At 41.2% G+C, this 20126-nt stretch overlaps 1 protein-coding gene across 1 annotated transcript in view; it reads left to right on the forward strand.

The window, feature by feature from the left end:
* Positions 1 to 20126, forward strand: part of PTPRT (protein tyrosine phosphatase receptor type T) — a 594790-nt gene that overhangs the window by 227203 nt on the left and 347461 nt on the right. Inside the window, exons 3-6 of the mRNA XM_083446701.1 lie at positions 5886 to 6157; positions 9647 to 9728; positions 13251 to 13366; positions 17679 to 17853. Of these exons, the coding sequence (XP_083302827.1) occupies positions 5886 to 6157; positions 9647 to 9728; positions 13251 to 13366; positions 17679 to 17853 (645 nt within the window). The remainder of the gene's footprint in view (positions 1 to 5885; positions 6158 to 9646; positions 9729 to 13250; positions 13367 to 17678; positions 17854 to 20126) is intronic.

Genomic DNA, 20126 nt, shown 5'->3' on the forward strand with positions numbered 1-20126 from the left:
TCTTTACAGCATTGGACTTTCCTTTCGCTTCCAGGCATATCCGCAACTGAGCGTCCTTTCGGCTTTGGCCCAGCCGCTTCATCAGCTCTGAATCTACTTGTACTTATCCTCCGCTCTTCCTCAGTAGCACGTTGGACGCCTTCCGACCTGAGGGGCTCATCTTCCAGCGTCATAACTTTTATATGCCTGTTGTCTTTGTCCATGGAGTTTTCTTGGCAGGGATACTGGAGTGGCTTGCCGGTTCCTGCTCCAGGTGGACCATGTTTGGTCAAAACTCTGCACTATGACCTGTCCATCTTGGGTGGCCCTGCACGGCATAGCTCATAGCTTCTCTGAGTTATTCAAGCCCCTTTGCCATGGCAAGGCAGTGATCCATGAAGGGATAGTACTGTATAGTACCTATTTATTCAGTACACTGTTGCCCCCTCACCACCAGCTACCCATTGCTTACTCTGTTTTTAATATTGTAAACCATCCTGAAAACTTAGGGTGAAGGGCAGCTAAAATAATAATAATAATAATAATAATAATAATAATAATAATGCTGCCAAGGCAATTTTCTTTAACAAGAGGGGAATACATGCTAGACGATGCTAGGTGGAGCATCACAAGGTGATTTAACGTCCTTGGAATTGATCGGTTAATAAGTAGCAGGGTGTTGATCTGATTCAGTTAGGATGTAGAGGAGACTGCTTTTACATGTACCAAAATTCAGTTGCTTGGAGCCTTAGAGGATAGGATACCCTCCTTCCCTTCCTTCCTTTCAATTCAGGGTGGAAGCCAGTCAGGTTGGTACAGAATTCCAGTCTATGATTGCCAGCATTGGCCAGCTTAGCAGCTATAGACAGATAAGAAACTCAGTTACATTTGTTAATACAGTGGTACCTCGGGTTAAGAACTTAATTCGTTCTGGAGGTCTGTTCTTAACCTGAAACTGTTCTTAACCTGAGGTAGCACTTTAGCTAATGGGGCCTCCCGCTGCTGCCGTGCTGCCACTGCACGATTTCTGTTCTCATCCTGAAGCAAAGTTCTTAACCCGAGGTACTATTTCTGGGTTAGCAGAGTCTGTAACCTGAAGTGGCTGTAACCCGATGTACCACTATACAGCGATTTGAATGTGTTATAAGCATGCAACACCAGATGGCACCAGAGAGCACAAAACATTTCTATAGAATTTTTACATAAGTTTTTCTTTTCTTTTATTATAACGTTTTAATTTCTGACTTATTTATATTGGTTTTTTTCCTGTGTGTAGATCCATCCAAGGTGGATAATGGCAGACAAAGTGTGGGAACAAAAGGGAGGCTATCAGACAACAGAGTTTGGAACAGAACATAGTGGCCACTGCTTTAAACTTTAAGCTTAGTGAGACATAAACAAACCAACAATTTCAAATGGGTTATTCCACCTTTCCCCAAAATGAACCATAACGAACATCCATCACAGTTTGCCAGTTTGGAGAACACAACAAGCTGTGGATGGTTAAGCAAAAACGGAAGTGAAAGCTTCTGTGCTTCTCCTTGCATCTGTGCTAGAGAAGGAGAGGGAATGCACAACCTGCAAGGTCATTTAGTGTAATGTCTGAATGCGGCCAGTGCAGAGTTAGATTTAGGGCAGTGTGATCTGTTCCACTGCACTAGGTGCTGAGTCTAGCGGGCACTGCAAGGCATTGCAACTATGACTTAGTGAATTGAGTAGAAGGCAAGAAATGAGGGGGCACCAAATTGTAGCTTTGCATAGGGTGCTGCTGAAATCTGAAAGATCCAAGTCTGCCCCTAGCCCGTGTCTTGGAATAAAGTTTTATTGGAGTAGAATTATTATTCCCACCCGATTCTGGAGACCCAGTAAAAACTGTAGTCAGATTGGGACTTAGGTGTGGTGCCACAGGCAGTCAATAGGCAATATTGCAAGCCTGCAAAATGAAGAATTTAAATCAGAAGCTTCTGTCTCAGCTCATCCCAACTCCTTCCTTCCTTCAGGTTTTTTTTTTTTACTTTGCCTCGCAGAAAGTGGTCATTTGTTCATGAGACTCCTGGTGTTGTCCTTCCAAACTGGTTATTTCCTTGTTTCTTTTACCTTTTGTGGAATTTCTTTGTATGTTTAGCCTTATTTTTAGTTATTCTCAGCACTCCTTTCCCAGCTCCTGTGTTTTCACGCTGATTTCTTGAGACTATTCAGTTGTTGGTTTCCTTCTCTACAGTCTCCTTAGACTCTGTATTGTCCTTTGCGTTGCTGACTTCATCCATAGTAGCCTCTGGATTCCCCCCCAGCTTTTTGCTCAGTATAGGTAAAGCTTTTCAAACCTCTAGTCATTAGCTCTCTGTGGGAGGCTAGACAGTTTCCCGTGTTTTTTGCTAACCATCACCTAATGATCGGCTATTGTTCAAACAGCTTCTTTTCCCGCGCTTAAATGGAAAGGCACAGAAGAAATGCACACTCTCCTGCCAGGAGCGAATTGCAGCAGCAAAATTACAGCCCGTAAATGCAATAGACAATATTACAGGTAGTTCTCCATCTACCCAAGTTTTGACTCCAGCCTTCCACACTATGGTTCAGGAGCAGCACCTGCCACTTTCAACTCTGTTAGGCAGATCTTCCCAGCTTGCCAGCCTCTCCCGCCCCATCTCTAGGAGAGTTATATACAGATCATCTCAGAGCTAGATCAGATGGTCCCATGAACTCCCCTCATTCTGGCATCAGCTCTGAGAACCAATTGCAGCTGGGGAGGCATAGCCAGGGGAGTTGACCAGATAAGGGACGGGACTGCCCACCTGGCACAATAGAGGGTATAACCTACCTGGGAGTCCTCAGTCGACTCCAGAGCTTCTCCCGCCCTACCCTCCCTTAGTTTAGGACATTTATTGCAGGTTAACAGTTTCTTTACAGGTATGTTGGCGCTGCAATGGTCATTGATGGTTGCTGTTGAAGGACCAGGAAGGAATTGCCCTGCATTGGCAGGTTTTGCCTTCCCCGTAGCCAAATGTCACAACTTTGGTAGTTTCAGGCCTTGGGTGGAATCCTTTAGTCTATCTTCCCTAAATTGGGGGGGGGGGGGTTGAAGCGATCCCAGGGTTCCTCATTAAAGGGGTTGTGTTGACGGGAATCACTGGCCATATGCTGAAAGGTTGCTAGTGCTCTCACTCTGTGTTGCAGCAAAATGGGGGGCAGGCTCTCTGCTTAAACATACATCTTCCAGAGCCAGCCCAAACCCCAGACAGATTGATTAACCCTGGTGTGCCCCAGATCCCCAGCTGGGGCCTGGGAGGGATAAAGGCCCAATGCCTAAGCCAGGGTCTTCCTACATCTGAAAATTTAATAAAGTTGTGGCCAATTTTAATCCCATAGCACATTGTCATGACTCATTATTCCACCTGGGTGTCGCCTAGGGTCAGGGGGTGTTCGCCTGGGCACGCAATACAGAGCAATGCGGTTTGGCCTCAGCCTGGAGAGCATTCACCAAGGTACTGGTAGCCCTTGTTTCACACATCCACCTTCAGTGCATATTGCTTTTTCTTTACCTTGATAACATACTGATCGCCTCTGCATCAAACAAGAGGAGATATTTATGTGAACCTATCAGTCTTCTAGGATCACAACTTCAGGATCAACTACAAGAAGGGCCTTTTCCCTTTTTGCCAGTTGATTCATCTAGGAGGCGTCAAACACTTAAGCCAGTGTGGTGTAGTGGTTAAGAGCGGTACACTCATAATCTGGTGAATTGGGTTCGCGTCTACACTCCTCCACATGCAGCTGCTGGGTGACCTTGGGCCAGTCACACTTCTTTGAAGTCTCTCAGCCCCACTCACCTCACAGAGTGTTTGTTGTGGGGGAGGAAGGGAAAGGAGAATGTTAGCCACTTTGAGACTCCTTCAGGTAGTGATAAAGCGGGATATCAAATCCAAACTCTTCTTCTTCTTCTTCAAGTGGAGACAATTACATTATCTCCAGAAAAACATAACCAAAATTCTCTCAACTGTGTCCTCCATCCTACCCCATCATGCTATCATTTTAATGCTGTTGTCAAAGATGCTACGGCTAATGATAGCCGTAGGGCAAGCCCTACCAATGACGTTGTGGGGCAGACTTCGCTCTTATCCCAGTAAATGGCTTCTCTTGCACCATCAGAGATCCATTCACAAGTGCTTTTATGGGGTCTCCAGAAAAGTCTGTTAAACTTACTGTGAAAGGTATTTCTGGATCCCATAAAAGCTGCCACCAGAGCCCACGCACGCTGTCAGCAGCTGTTTATTCTGTGGCACCTCACCACTTTTTTGCTGATAGATTCTCCATCATACTTCTTTACCTTTCCTACCAGAGTGTCTCAGTGAATTTTTAAGGCAACCTCTCCTGTTAAAAGCCATCTTCCATGCTCTTCTGATACTGAATCTCCTCATTTTCTGGCTTGTTATTGAAAAACTGGAAAAGGAAGGAGCAGGAAGGAGCTAAGATGGCAGCTTCCTGTTTTTTATTTTATTTTATTCTTTGCTCGCTTACAATGTTACCTATTGACTGCTGGGAGGTGTGAAACCTTAATCCCAATCTGGTGGCTGCTTTTTACAGGATCCAGGAATACCTTGCACGATAAGTATAATGGACTTTAAAAAAACCGCATTAGAGAACACACTGTCCCAAAGAAGAGACAAAAGTCAAGACAAGGGATTGGATTTGGTGGACTTTTCTTGCTTTGAGGTTCTTAAAATAGCTGTTCTTAAAAGGTTGCTTTACAAATGGCAATACTTTTCAGCATGAATCATTTCCCTTCTTGCTGTGCTACAGCAGTGCTATCTGTGTGCACACTGGAACTGAGTTTTTGTTGATCAGAGTCTCAGCAGCTGTTACAGCATCCAGTCTCTAACTCTTGGGCTTAAACCAAACAGAACTAAAAGTTAATATTTGATTGTAAAACTAGTAACACTTCCCTGTGTGGCCTGCGTTGTGTTAACTTTCCTTTCTTTCTTTAATTCACGAGGAACAAAAATAACATTGATGCCCACTCAAAAATTGTGTTCATTTGAGTGATTAGATCAGTGACATGTACAAATTGACCATTCTAAATTGCAGGGACATGCACAAATTGATAATCCTTAATTACAGAGAGGAGTCATGCATTCAAATGGTGCATCAGAGTTGTGAAAGGGGCTACAAATGTGATTAAAATATAAGGAATTCAAACAGAGGGAGTGTCAAGGTAGCTGTTCCAACGTGGCTCCATTTGGTCTAAGGCTCTCCTTTCTACATCTTAAGCTGGTGAAACCCCATAGTAATCCATGGCCTGCTCAGTATTTTAAGCTGGTGAAACCCCACAGTAATCTATGACCTGCACAGCGGCTAATTGCTGCCGTCCGGTGGAGTGCAGTCGCACTCCTTTGTGTGCCACTGTGCCTTGCTCTTTTCCAGTGATGCATTACAATACATTGGTACAATACAAACCAATAAATTTAGATGTGTTATAAAGGCTGTCAGCTTCATACTGCTTGAAAATGCCACTGGGAGAGCCTGGCCACTTGGCAAGAGGTTTGTACAATGTGTATGCACTTCATGCTTGGTGTGGATATTTTACTGTCAGACAATTTGAAATCCAGGGTAGAAAATTTGAAAATAGTAATAAATAACCCTCTTTAAGTGATGGTGGAGGCAGTGGGTGCAAATTTATTTGCAGCTCCTGTAATTTTGATGTCTTCTTGTCTTTTTCAGATAAGTGTTGGCATAAAATAATAGGTTTTCAGTTCTTTGAGATGAATACCTGTTTTGTTTTCTGACTGCTGGGCAGATTGTTTAGAATTATTGGCTCTTCATCATACTATTGTTCCAGGGGAAGAGAAGGAAACCACTGACCTTATTTTTCTCTGCTATTGTCCCTCTCTTTGTTTCACATTTATCTCCAGGCTCCTTCATGATGGTGAACAGCTCTGGGAGAGCATCTGGGCAAAAAGCTCATTTGCTTCTACCAACCTTGAAGGAAAATGACACACACTGTATTGACTTCCATTACTACCTGTCCAGTCGAGACCGCTCCAGCCCTGGATCGTTGAACGTTTATGTCAAGGTTAATGGTGGACCTCAAGGCAACCCTATCTGGAATGTGTCTGGGATTGTTACAGAAGGCTGGGTGAAGGTAGAACTTGCAATCAGCACATTCTGGCCACACTTCTATCAGGTGTGTTTGAGATTTCCCCCATCTCTAAAAAGTTGCATCAGATATTTTGTGATTATATCATATCATATCCTATCTATTCTGTGATAATAACCACTTCCCCTTTCCCCCAGATACTACAGATAACTATCAATATGGTCTGTTTTGACCTTCATTAAATAACAGGTAGTAGTACTCAGAATCACACTCTGATTTAGCAGAGAGCAGCCATAGTATTTTCTCGGATTTGTCCCGATGCAAGTCAAGGAATGTTGGCATTTCTGTAAAAACTAAGATAAATGCTAGAAATGTAATTCAGGTGTTTGCTTGCTTCACCAGACACCTGAATTTACATAGGAACACGTTTACAAGTTTGTTGCTAATACAAATTTCAGCTTTAACAAACTGTTTTGTCGTGTTGTTGTTTGTTTGTTTTGCAGCAGAAACACTTAGCTGACATTTCCCCCACCATTCAGTGGTTCTGAGTACAATCGACACATGAAGACCCCGGGAGTAGGAGTGGTCACATTTAGCCCCTTGCCCCTATACAGATAATTATATGTGGAATGTGCAGAAGTACACTTACAGAAGCCTTGCTGGGAAGTACATGGAGAGACATGTCATGAAAATAGTAGCCATAGTCAAAACTGAGTATTCTTGAGGATGTGGGGAGCAGATGGAGAGAGAGTGTTTAGCTCTTTCTCTGACATGATCCTGACAAAAATGGCATCTCTGAAGCAGCTGTTTACTTTAGAGCTCCCATTTGTGCCAATGAAATAAGTTGGACATTAATAGGATTTGTGCAGTCAACATCACATTTGGTTTGGCACATAGCTGACCACTGTTATGTACCTAACAGTGAAGAGGTTGTCCTCTGGAAAGACGGATAAGAGGCAGAACTTTCTTCATCCCCTTGATTTCATCCCTTCTACCTCCTGTATCTGGAGCTATGAGCCACTGTGTGGATATCATTTCTTAAATATACACACATCTGATACATTGCATGCATGGACTAACCCAGGCATCCCCAAACTTGGCCCTCCAGATGTTTTGGGAGTACAGTTCCCATCATCCCTGACCACTGGTCCTGTTAGCTAGGGATGGTGAGATTTGTAGTCCCAAAACATCTGGAGGGCCGAGTTTGGGGATGCCTGCGCTAACCTAATGAGAGTTGCTATCTAATATCGTGATGGGTCAGCTCAATACAAAGGTCTTCTCTAGTGTAGTTAATACTAATTGAAAATTACATGCATTGTGTATTCCACATGAAATAAATGTGGCTTGCTATTTATTGTGTTTCTATATATATATATATATATATATATATCTCACTTCAAACATCCAGAGGCATCCCAAAGTGATTTACAATGATAAAATGCAAAATTCGTTTTTTAAAAAAGTTATAAGACAATATAAGTGTTCATCCAAAGAAAAAAAAGTAATCTAAAGAAGAATAGAATTCAGCCCTTTCCACACAGAATGAACACCAATATCCACTAAAAGCCCAGTCACCAGTGCTTTCCAGGAGCAGAATTACATAAAGGCAGGCTTCCTCAAACTCGGCCAAACTGCTCCTGCTAGCTAGGCATCATGGGAGTTGTAGGCCAAAAACATCTGGAGGGCCGAGTTTGAGGAAGCCTGTTTTAAGGTGTCAAAAAGCAACATATGCATCAGGTCTGGCTAGCAGCACTGAGTACTTGTAAGCCCTGACATGGAGGATATTTAATCATTTGAGGTAGATGAGATTTCAGTGTTTTTCTTCTATGGTCAGCATATTCCCTTAATATGGTTTACCTTAGGCTACTCTTTTCATCTTCTCTCTAGTTGTTTCAGTTTTGCCATGAACTTTCGCATTGTCCCAGATTGGATGTCAAAGTCACGACTCAGCTGTGTTGGGACATCCCAAAGTCCCAAAGAATGACTAATGCTGCATATTACATAAATCACTTGCAACAACTTAATACTCTCAGTAATATCTTTGAAAAGTTGCCTAAACCGAAAGAAATATTGTGTGTTACATCAAATGCTTTTTTTAATTAGGCATATGCATATGAATTAGAAATGAGAAATACATTCATTTCATTTCTGATTATTAATCCTTTAAGCATAATTATATTTTGACAGAACAGTGAAAGATTATAAATGAAATAAATGAGGAAGGTGACACAGTTTCATTTTAAACTGAAAGGGCTTCATTATTATTATTTTTTAAAAAGTATAATTCCAAACACAGAATATTTATAAATAAATTAACTTGGAAATGTTAATGTTTTTAAGAAGTTTTTCACAAGGTTAATTGGCAAACATTCCTCTATTGCTGTGAGTTGAATGCCTCTAAAAGGTGAAGAAGGCAGGGAAGCATCATTGGGCATGAAAGGGGTTGCCATTTTGATTTATCCCTTGTTTCAACAACAGCAAAGCCCCCTTCTGTGATACTTCCTGGGTGCTCTATTTAGGGTTCAGCTAGATGGGAGCTGCTATTGAAATCAAATTGGAGATAGTACTCTGTTCCAGTGAGTACCAACACAGACATACACAATTATCTTACAGATAACTTTATAAATTCAGTATTATTTTTAAAATATTACAGTTACCTATAAATATACTGAATAAGTATAATAAATGCATTGCATATGTACATACATCGCATACATGGTAAAACGTAAAATTGTCAAATTTATTATCTATTTCATATATCTCCTAATAACAAATATGGATTGACCAGATCTTGCCCTTTATCATTCCAACAAGCTCCATATTTCTGCAAAACTGACATGGCACTATTTTTCTTCTCTAATTAACTTTGTCAACCTAACCTACAGACAGATGGATAGTGACATGTTCTGCATGCCTAAATACGGCTCAGGTAGTTTATCCAAAGGTGTTCCCAGTATGAAGTTTCCCTCCTTAAGTGTTATATGCAATATTTAATGACTCATCATAAATATACGATGAGCTTTGGCATTTTTAATGACGCAGGAGGAGAATTTACAGGGCAGCCATTTTGTTTGCGTGTTTCTTATAACATAGAGACTGCAACCTAATTGCAGGGAGTAAGCCCCATTGAATTCAATAGGCCTTGTTCATGAGTAGACATGGTTAGGCACTGTTAGGCATAGTTCTGGCACTGAAATCCTTGGTTTTGTCTGTTTTTTATTAGCATTTAACCCATTTAACTTGGCTTCATGCTTATGCTTAAGAACAAATCAGTGTGGTTCCTCCCCTGCCCCGCCCCCCAAGGCTTCTCCCAAGTAGAAGTGTGATAGATATTTTCTGACATTATGTTCAGTGGAGACATATTGGAACAGGACAATGTGTGTATTTTTCTTCCCTGCGCATTAATGAATAACCTTCGAGGGGTTAAATTGGGTAGCTTATGAAAGCAATCAATATGTTGAGTTGTGAATCTCTGTCCCTGGATTTTGAACGTTTTCAGCTATGTGAGAAAGAATAGGCGAGAGATCCTTTCAGACAGCTTACTTAAGCAGCTTGTTTCCCCCCTGTGTATTTCAGGTGATATTTGAATCGGTTTCGTTGAAGGGACACCCTGGGTACATAGCTGTGGATGAAGTCAGAGTTCTTGCCCATCCATGCAGTAAGCATACTCCCCCCCCCTTTTCCTTCCTAACCGTAGTAATGTGTTACACTCGGCCTTGCATCAAGAGGAGTAATTCGCCCAATTCAATCAGTTCTGAAACATCTTCTTTTATCCTTTCCAAATGCTTACAGAGTGGAAGCAATCAACCCTGAATAAATACATAATTTATCAAGTTGTGCAACAGGCAGAACCGCTACAAATGTGCAGCTAGTGCCAAAATTCTAGTCCGTTATTAAGGAGATATAAAGCCCTGATTGTTAGCTCTGATTCAGGCCATTGAAGGAGAAGAATTGCAGGGTTCTGATGGTATCATATAGAAATAAGTTAAAGGGGGAATTTTGGGATGTGGGGGAAGTTCTTTCATGTGCACACAACTAAGCAAATTAGTGCAACATTCACTCTGGAAGAAATGCCCTGGAGTATACTTTCTTTAAAGAAATGTAAATCTTTTCAGTGGCTCAATGAAAGAATTTAAAGAATATGTATCCCTTTCAAAGCACTCGATTCATACTGTGAAGTATAGAATAAGTCAAAAGCTTGTTTCACTACATTCCCTCGGCTGTTGTATTTTGTACCAGCCGTTTTATCCATGGAAACACTCAATTAGGAATTTGTATCCATTTGTTGTTACAGATGTCCAATTCATAACATTCAGATACAAACTCCCCCAAATCCAGGACTAATTAAGAGGTAACACTAGGGCCATTTTTGTACTCATGGTACCTGCCTGGTATCTAGAAGCCAACAGAAAGCTTAATACTTGGGCCAGTGAAGTCACAATGAAGCATATATAAGTCCTTCTAATTTCAACAGGCAAAACCTATGTAATATTCTTTTAGAGACTTGTATAACTTAAAACGGATAAATATGGAAGATTTTGGGATCCAAAGGTGCCTTCTAATTTCAGTTCATGCTTTATATTTATCTGTTTATTACATTTATATCCTGGCTTTCTGCCAGTCACCCAACACAGTCTACAATTTTAAATGCTAAAATACGTAAGTGTAAAGTTGACTGAGGAAGGGACAGGACAATTCCAGCAATGTTGTTAGGGACAACACATATAAGGCATTTATGTTCTCTCAAAAATAGAGTGCTGTTGTGGTTTCTTATAATACTCACTTTGCTAGCTAGAATAGAATTAGTTTGACTTTATTAGAGTATTATCTTAAAAAACTTCTTGACCTTTTGACTATCAGGTATTATGCTACTGAGAGGGCCTTCTGGCGGTTTCCTCACTGCGAGAAGTGAGGTTACAGGAATCAGGCAGAGGGCCTTCTCTATAGTGGCTCCTGCCTTATGGAATGCCCTCCCATCAGATGTCAAGGAAATAAACAACTATCTGACTTTTAGAAGACCTCTGAAGGCAGCCCTGTTTAGGGAAGTTTTTAATGTTTGATGTTTTATCGTATTTTTAATATTCTGTTGGGAACCGCCCAGAGTGGCTGGGGAAACCCAGACAGAGGGGTGCTGTATTATTATTATTATTATTATTATTATTAATAATGTGATTGAGTTTGAACTCAAAGCCATCAACCATTTTCCTTTCCTTTCCTTTATTCATTTCTTCCTTTTGTTCCTTTTTAAAACTGTAGAGGACTCAGTAGCAGTAGCATTGCCATCAATTAAAAAAGGCCCATTTTGATACACTAAAGCTAAAAGGAATGGAAAATACCAACTGTCACAACGGTTTGCTGTAAATATTCTGCAAAAGCAGTATTGTTTTATATCAAGGCTTCTCCATTTCAGGTGACAGATGAATGACCCTGTCTCAGCCAACAGCTAGTACATCAATAAATTGTGACATGGATAAACTACCGGCCAGCTAAAAGGGATGGCATAACTCTCTTTGACTCTGCTGGCCAAGTGATACTGCTCACCAAATTGTAGCTGGCCTTTCATTGTGACAGAGCCTGTGAAGCTATGGTCCTCTGTACGTTGATAGACTCCTCATTATTATCCATGATAATTGATCATGGTAGGGTTGTGGGTGACATTGTGGTCTAAACTACTGAGCCTTGGGCTTGGCGGTTCGAATCCCCACAATGGGATGAGCTCCTGTTGCTTGGTCCCTTCTCCTGCCAACCTAGCAGTTCGAAAGCACCCCAAAAAGTGCAAGTAGATAATAGGTACCGCTCTGGCGGGAAGGTAAACAGCATTTCCGTGCACTGCTCTGGTGTTGGTGTTCTGTTGCACCAGAAGCGGCTTAGTCATGCTGGCCACATGACTTGGAAAAACTGTCTGCAGAGTGGACAAACGCCGGCTCCCTCGGCCTGTAAAGCGAGATGAGTGCCACAACCCCAGAGTCATTCACGACTGGACTTAACTGTCAGGGGTCCCTTTACCTTTAATTGATCATGGTGGCTGAGGCTGATTGGAGCTGCCCATTATGTGTTTCCCCCCCGTTATAGTAAATAGCAGAAAAGGGGAACGGAGGAAAAAGTTAAACCCTCCCTGTGCCAATGCTGCAGCAATGATCTGATTGCAGTACTTCAGAGCTGGCCCATTCATGAGGCAAGGTGAGGTGACCACCTCAGGTGTCACGACCCACTGGCACAGCAGATCTGAAGGAATTCATTGCCCAGTGCCGCTGCCACAGCAACAGCAACAGCTGTGTAGTGCTGTCTGGGAGCTAGATCTGCTGCCACCTTGGTAGTGCCTCTCCACAAAATAGTCATTTTACAGAAGGAAAAATGGTGATGCTCAGGGCTTTTCCTCCCCAAAACCAGGCAAAGAACCTACGTGCAACGCAAAACAAATAAAACATACAAAAAAAGCAAGGCACACTCCTGCAAAAAAAAAGAAAAAAAGAGGCAGCACCCCTTCAAACAACAAAGATGCCAATTAATCTCTTCAAAGATAGAATATTGGGATGGGCCTCGGGCCTTGGTGGGCACCACAGTGGGGTTATCTGAGGGTGTCCATGAGCACCACATTGAGGACCCCATATATAATGCCTCTATGCTCTGTGGACTTACTTGAATGTAGGCCCTATTGAGTTTGGTGGAATTTGGTAATGGTAATATTTTAATAGGGTTGGACCGTATCAAGTTGCTGTTGTTAACTGTCTGTGAGTAGGAACCCAGACCGCTTAGTAAAAAAAATATCTTGGCTCAGTTTTCCTTTGCCTACTTTTCCTTGTGAATGCTATATTCATTGATTTCGTACATAATATGTTATATGTATTACCGGTATATTTACATCCTTCCACAGAAGAAATTTGCTATTTGCTTCCATCGTATATTAACTGAAATTTATTACTAGGGAATGTTGAATCCTTTTGGTGTGGAAGTGTCATTTATAGCACATTATCAGTGCCGAGATGGTTGATGCTTTTGTTTTCATATCGTTAGCTAAAAGCCATACTGTAGGATTTAAAACAAACCCCAAACTCAACACTGCTATGATGAGTAGTTTGTTCTGTGGGAAACCGGACATCCTTGTTAAGAATGGCTGGTTCTCATAGCATGCATATGAACTGTGAAGCTCTACCCAGATAATATTTTGCATTTTTGTTAGGAAAAGCTCCTCATTTCCTGCGGCTCCAGAACGTGGAGGTTAATGTTGGACAGAATGCAACGTTCCAGTGCATTGCTGGAGGAAAGTGGTCTCAACATGACAAACTGTGGCTACAGGTAAAGTAGAATGAGACTTGATGTGTTATTTTTCAGAAACTCCAAAGCACAAATAGAGCTTCCTATTTTCTAAGATCACCAAACACAAATAGAGCTCCATACTTTCCAGGGTTTCTCTGTTCTTTTCAGTGACTGGAGTGATACTCCTCTGAATTCCTTGACAGAGCATTTCCCTTTGTGCAAAACCAGCTGCATGCTTCGACTCAATACCTTATTGTTTCAGATTTGTGCATGGAAATATTATTTAGCTGAATATGCTGGGAACATTAATCAATTGGGCACATTTATAGAAATTAGCTACCCTTGTATAAATGCACCCCCTTTTCCTAATTTAGTCCATTTGCAAAAAATAATTTAAAAAAAATCAGAGTTTGGCATATTAGAAGCTTGGTTCAAAGGCTGGGAAGACAAAAGAAAAACAGGAGATTAAAAGTTGGCAAATGAATAGTGTAGAAGGGGAAGGATGAGACATGTGGAAAGGAAGGCAGGAGTCTTCAAAGATTGAGTTTCTAGTATTCACGGTTGTTGAAAAACATTGAACACACATGTGCAAAATATGTTGAAATTCTGAAGATTGCTATCTGAATGCCCATAAAGTTAAACAAAGTAAATTTTCATTCTTTGCACTAACCTTTCATTATATACTATTTATGAAATAAATAGTTTAAAAAGCTATACATTATTTAATTAGCCATAGGCTAATGCTGCACAATTGGCACGACAATAATTTCCAGCAGAACCATGGCTGTTCCTAGACCAGTAGGCACCCAACCCTGTGGTTTTCCAGATGTTTGGTCCACAGCTGTCAGGGAAGAGCCAGAATGCACAGTTTTGTCAGTAGCAGGGGAGGGTTCTGAGCAGGAACTGGCAGAAGAGGAAGACAAGGAACTGATGCACGAAGCAGAGCAGGGGGCGAGGCATAGTCAGGAGGAGCAGGGGGTCAGGGATGGTGAAGAGCCCTACAACCCACCAGAGTTGGTAGGAGGAAGTTCAGCCTCAGAAAGGGGGGGGGGGGGCTTTCACACCAGCACAGGCAAGGAGGGAAATGAAACGTAAAGAGCAAAGATGTATCGAGAGGTTTTCATGCCTACTTTGTTGGCACCGAAATCAAAGGAAGCCACTCCCCGAATCTGACTCGACAGGTTCAGTTGCATGATTTTGAATTGCAGCTGTTCTTTGTATATATGTAATAAAGAAAAGACTGTAAATATCACGCTGTGTGTGCTGGAGTTTTACTGCGAAGAGGGAACACCACCTTTACAACAGCTGGAATTATCTCTGACTATTGGACATGCTGGCTGGGGTTACTGGAGTCCTACAATATCTGGAGAGCCATAGCTTAATTAACCACCCCTGTACTCAACCAAATATCCACTCTCCACATTAGAAGTGCCTTTGTTGCTTTCACTGTTTGTTCATTTCCCCAACGCCTTATTTCTGTTGCATTTGTAGCCCATTCAATAGATTCAATACATGACATGTATGGAAGATTAATCCCTGTCAGATAATAAAATGTATGGCTCTGATCGCTGTGAACTCACAATTGCACCATATGTTGAAAATGAAACTGATGTAAATTTTCCTGGAAACGATGGCTCATACCCAACATTGTGTGAGCAAAAAGTAGCTTGAATAATGCTTGTTTCCATTCCCCACCCCCAGCTATCTGCTCTCTCCCCAAGCATCCCTGGATGGTCAGTGGGACCTACTGAACATTGTGGCTGGGTTGCATGGGACTGCAGGGGGAAGCGAGAATCGGAAGTGTTATCTGCCCAAGTTTGGGAGAATCTTTCTTCCCACTGTAGCCCATACAATGCTACAGTGGTACCTCTGGTTACGAACTTAATTTGTTCCGGAGGTCCGTTCTTAAACTGAAACCGTTCTTATCCTGAGGCATGCTTTTGCTAATGGGGCCTCCCACTGTGTACGGCCTCCAGTGTCCAATTTCCACTCTCATCCTGGGGCAAAGTTCACAACCTGGAGCAGCTTCTTCCAGGTTAGCGGAGCTCGTAACCTGAAGTGTTCGTAACCAGAAGTGTTCGTAACCAGAGGTACTACTATATAAGGCTTGGTATGTCCTCAGACCCTCTAGGCAGAGGGTCTGGGCAGAAGAAAAAGGTAGAGAACCATAGGCCAGGTTTGTCTTCCACTCATACAGTGTTGGGCACAGCTTAAAAATAAAATGTTGTGCTGCCCATGAACATCAGGGTTTCCCATTTTTCTTTCAACTGTCTTGAGCAATCTTGAGTAAGCAGCCTATGACAAGCATTATCTAAGTTCAGCATCACCACCAGCACCTAGGCAATCATCTTTGTTTCCTGCAACTGAATCCAGCCCTGAGAGCAGCTCCTCTTTTTCATGTTAGTTTCCCAGATAATTAACATACAACACAAATATTAAGGAACTGTTGGAAGAGTAAGAATTACTGTGAATTTTCTAAAAGGACTTAAAGGCAATAAAGGTTACCACCATTCTTCTATCTTTCATAAGGCCATGCAAGGTCACAGGACATAATGGAACAAAATTCAGGCAAGCTTCTGGCTAGAATTTGTGCATATGTACAAAGTGAAATTCTTGTTATCTATAGTGTTGTTGTTTTTTACTTTATGTAGCAACTTGATTACTGCAATCCTAAAGAAGTTAATTACAAATAATTAACATTACTTATGCCGGATTAAGACTTCAATTAATTCAATCAGAACCACTTTGAAAGTTAGTAGGATGAAGACATTAGAATAAGCAACTGTTATGAACACAGTATTAAATGCATTACATTTACGTGGTTCATCTTAAAAATGTATTGTGAGAAGTTAAAGATGCCTTTTACAACACTGAGCAAATAAGCAGTATCTGTGTGAACACATTCCCACTAATCTCACTAAAAATACTAGAAAAAAGAAGCAGGGAATCTAAAAATAATAATGAATATAAGAAGCATCTTCTCTCTGGAAGCTAGAATTTATGTGCTATTGCTGTTTGTTTGTTGCTTTATCTTGGCCAAGGCAACCCAAAGTGACTTAAAACCAACCTACCAATCAACAAGTCCACCCATGGATATATTAAAAATAAGGAGGATGGATATATTAAAAACATCCCACCCACTTTAAAAAAGGCCACAGATAGTTAAAGACCTGGTTATGAGGACAGTCTTTGTCTGGCGCCTAAATAGAGGCCTGTTTGGGTGTTGCCACCCTCCAGAAGTGTCTCAGAGTAATTGGCCACAGGCCCTCCAAATCTCAGTCATAAGGTTGTTCAGTTGGCAGCTTTGGTACAGTGGTACCTCAGGTTAAGTACTTAATTCATTCCGGAGGTCCGTACTTAACCTGAAACTGTTCTTAACCTGAAGCACCACTTTAGCTAATGGGGCCTCCTGCTGCCACCGCACCACCGGAGCACGATTTCTGTTCTCATCCTGAAGCAAAGTTCTTAACCTGAAGCACTATTTTTTGGGTTAGCGGAGTTTGTAACCTGAAGCGTATGTAACCTGAAGTGTATGTAACCCGAGGTACAACTGTATTCCTACAAGCTGCTCATGTTAAGAGCTGGTTGTGCCCAACACATATGTACACTTTTACTTCATAATAGCTGACAATACATGCTTTATGTTTATTACTTTCTCATCTGAAGCTATGGAGGATTCCATGTCTTATCTATGAGCACAGGGCAGATTACCTTATGATCTGGCATGTCCTAAATTATAGGTTCCTGAAAAAGGGGGATTGATTAGCAGGTAATGGAGCATTCTGTTGAATTCTGTGCTTTCCTTGCAGGCTATTTTACACATCCCTGCCCAGCAATAAATAAAGTGTTAACTCAGAAATATGTCCCATTGTATTTGACTGCATTTAATGTGGTCTATTCCCCGACAACCACACAACTGTCTGGGAATAACTCCTATAATGGCACTTCTGAATCAATATGTATATGTTCCACTGCATGCTATTACAGCCCCTCTGTAGGGTGTTACAGTTCTCATTCAATGTTTTCATGAGCTGATTGAAAGATCCCACTAATGGAGGGGGGGGGGTAGAAACTATTCTGGTTTTTGTAAATGAACTGTCTGTTGTGGCAGCATTTGTTTATAGTGGCTTTTTGGGGGGGGGTACAAAACCCTTTAAGACAAGGACTGCATGTCTCAGTAGAACTATTGAGCTTGCTAATTTCTCAGTAGAAAATTATTTAGGGGACGATTTCCCTGAATTTTGTGTATGAATAAAAAACGATGAAGACTGAATCATAAATGAATTAAATGATCTCCTTGCATGATCATATCATATTTTCTCTCTCCCCTCCCCTCTGGTTGATTTGGCAGCAGTGGAATGGCAGAGACACAGCTTTAATGGTCACCAGAGTCGTCAACCATAGACGTTTTTCTGCTACAGTCAGCGTAGCTGACACTTCTCAGCGCAGCATCAGTAAATACCGATGTGTCATCCGCTCAGATGGTGGATCAGGAGTTTCAAACTATGCAGAATTAATAGTGAAAGGTAAGTGGCAGCTAATGAAGTTTGTGTGTACACATGTGTATTGTCTTCAGTACCTGCGCGGGACACAGAGCTCTGACAGTAGACCAATGAGTCCAATATTAAAACATTTAAGAGGGGAAAAACAGCACCCCCCAAACAAATTTCAGTCCTAGAATTTCAACCTCATGAACATGAACAGGAAGTACTTGCTGACCATAATTAGTGTACCAGATTTTATTAAGTTACTTTACTTTTAAAAATACATTTTAAATATTGTATTGATCTTTGATTTTTATGGACATCATCCTGGAATCCACATTTTAGATGAAGGTGCAGTTTAGAAACGTTGAGGATAATTTTAGAATTGAAATTTAAAAATATTACCAAGAAATAACAACGTGTCTTTATTACTAATGTTACTGATATTTATCAAATATGTGCAGAAAAGAACCCTGAAATATTGTCTAGAGTTAAACTTCCACAATGTGAAATCATTAATTCATTTAAAAATATGCATGGGAGAGAGAAAGAGAGAAAGAAAGAAAGAGAGAAAGAGAGAGAGATTGGTGTGGCTTTGAGACACGGACTGAAATTATGGTACAGCCATCTTCAGATATCTGAAGGAAGCTTGTTTTCTGCTGCTCCAGAGGGTAGGACCTGAACCAAAGTATTCAAACTACATGAAGTGAGATTCTGAACATCCCTAAGCATTAGGAAGAACTTTCAGATGGTCAGAGCTGGTCCATAGTGGAATGAACTTCCTTGGAAGGTGATGGACAGTTGACAGTTTTTAAACAGAGTTTGGATAGCCATCTATCAGGGATTCTTTAACAATGATTCCTGTATTTCAGAGGGTTGGACTAGATGACCCTTGGTGTACCTTACAATTCTACATTTCTATGATTCTGCTTGATATTTTGTTCCAGAATGGAAGTTTCCAACGAATTTCCCAGATGCCTGCCCACCTTCAAAATTTCTGTCAGCTAGGTGGATTTCCGTTGTGTTGTTACTACAACAGATTGACACCCCTACCCCTCTGCAAGTTGTGCTACATTGCTCCCGGGGATGATTTTATTTTGGTTTTTAGATTAGATAAGGGCACTAGTTTGAAGAGATAGGAATCCAATCCTTGACCCAAGGTAAAGAATATCAGTGCGTTCCCAGATTTCCACTTGGCTGAAGGAGTGTAGGAACTAAAAGCTATATAGTTACAGTACAGCTATTGTGTGATAAGCCTTAAAGCTGTACATTGTATATTTAGAAGTGCCTGAATCTATCCATGGAGAAGATGTTGGACAGTCTATGTGTAAAAAGAAGGAGCACTAGCTTCTGAGTGAAAGTATCTGTGGACATCTATCTTTAGATAGAGAAGTCAAGAGCTGGCCATTGATCAGAAACGTTGCTGCAACTGTAATCCTGTAATGCAGTGGTTCTCAACCTGTGGGTCCCCAGATCCTGTTGGACTACAACTCCCATCATCCCTGAACTCTGGCCTTGCTAGCTAGGGATGATGAGAGTTGTAGTCCAACAACATCTGGGGACCCACAGGTTGAGAACTGCTGCTTTAATGTGAGCTATAAACAGTGATGAAGTGATGAACACCCAGGAGTCAAGACATTGATAGATTTTATGTCGAGAGTAAACAGATGGGGAGGTGGAGGAGCTGTTGTGGTAGACACTGCTGTTTTTTTTTGGGTGGGTTGTTTTTTTTAAAGGGTGGGTCAAGATAATTAAGTGCAGATCAAGTATTATATTGCCAAGACTTACTTTTCTTTGTTTCCATCCTCTTATTGATCAGGTAAATTTGTGAGAGCTTGATGCGAGGTTAGTCTAATGAAGTACTGCTGTCCCTTTGTAATTGTATGGATCAGTGCTTCCGAAAAGACCTAATTTGGTGAGGGTAATATCAAATTTGTAATGATGTGCTTGCACAGAATTTGAAATGAAAGCAAATTGGAATTGCCTAATCCCAAAGAGCCGCTTATTAAATTGCAGTGATGTGTTTGGATATACATTATATTAGTTTGTAATTGAAGACTAGGTCAATTGACAGTCTCGTCTCTAAATCTGTAGATCAAGGCAAACTCAATTCACCCAAGTGCACAAAGGCAGAAGGGAAGTAAAATGTTACTTTTCTTTTGTTGAAGAAAATCCTGCATGAAATACATGGCAATAGATGTGAAAGGGGGGAAATGTGTTCACTTTAGAGAAGATGTAAAACAAGATGGTCACAATTGGGACAAATTTAACAATCAGCATTATGCCAAAAAACTGAAGTCATTTTCAAATGTTTT

The sequence above is a fragment of the Podarcis tiliguerta genome, assembly GCF_965153285.1.
Source record: "Podarcis tiliguerta genome assembly, chromosome: 6".
NCBI classification, from domain to species: domain Eukaryota; kingdom Metazoa; phylum Chordata; class Lepidosauria; order Squamata; family Lacertidae; genus Podarcis; species Podarcis tiliguerta.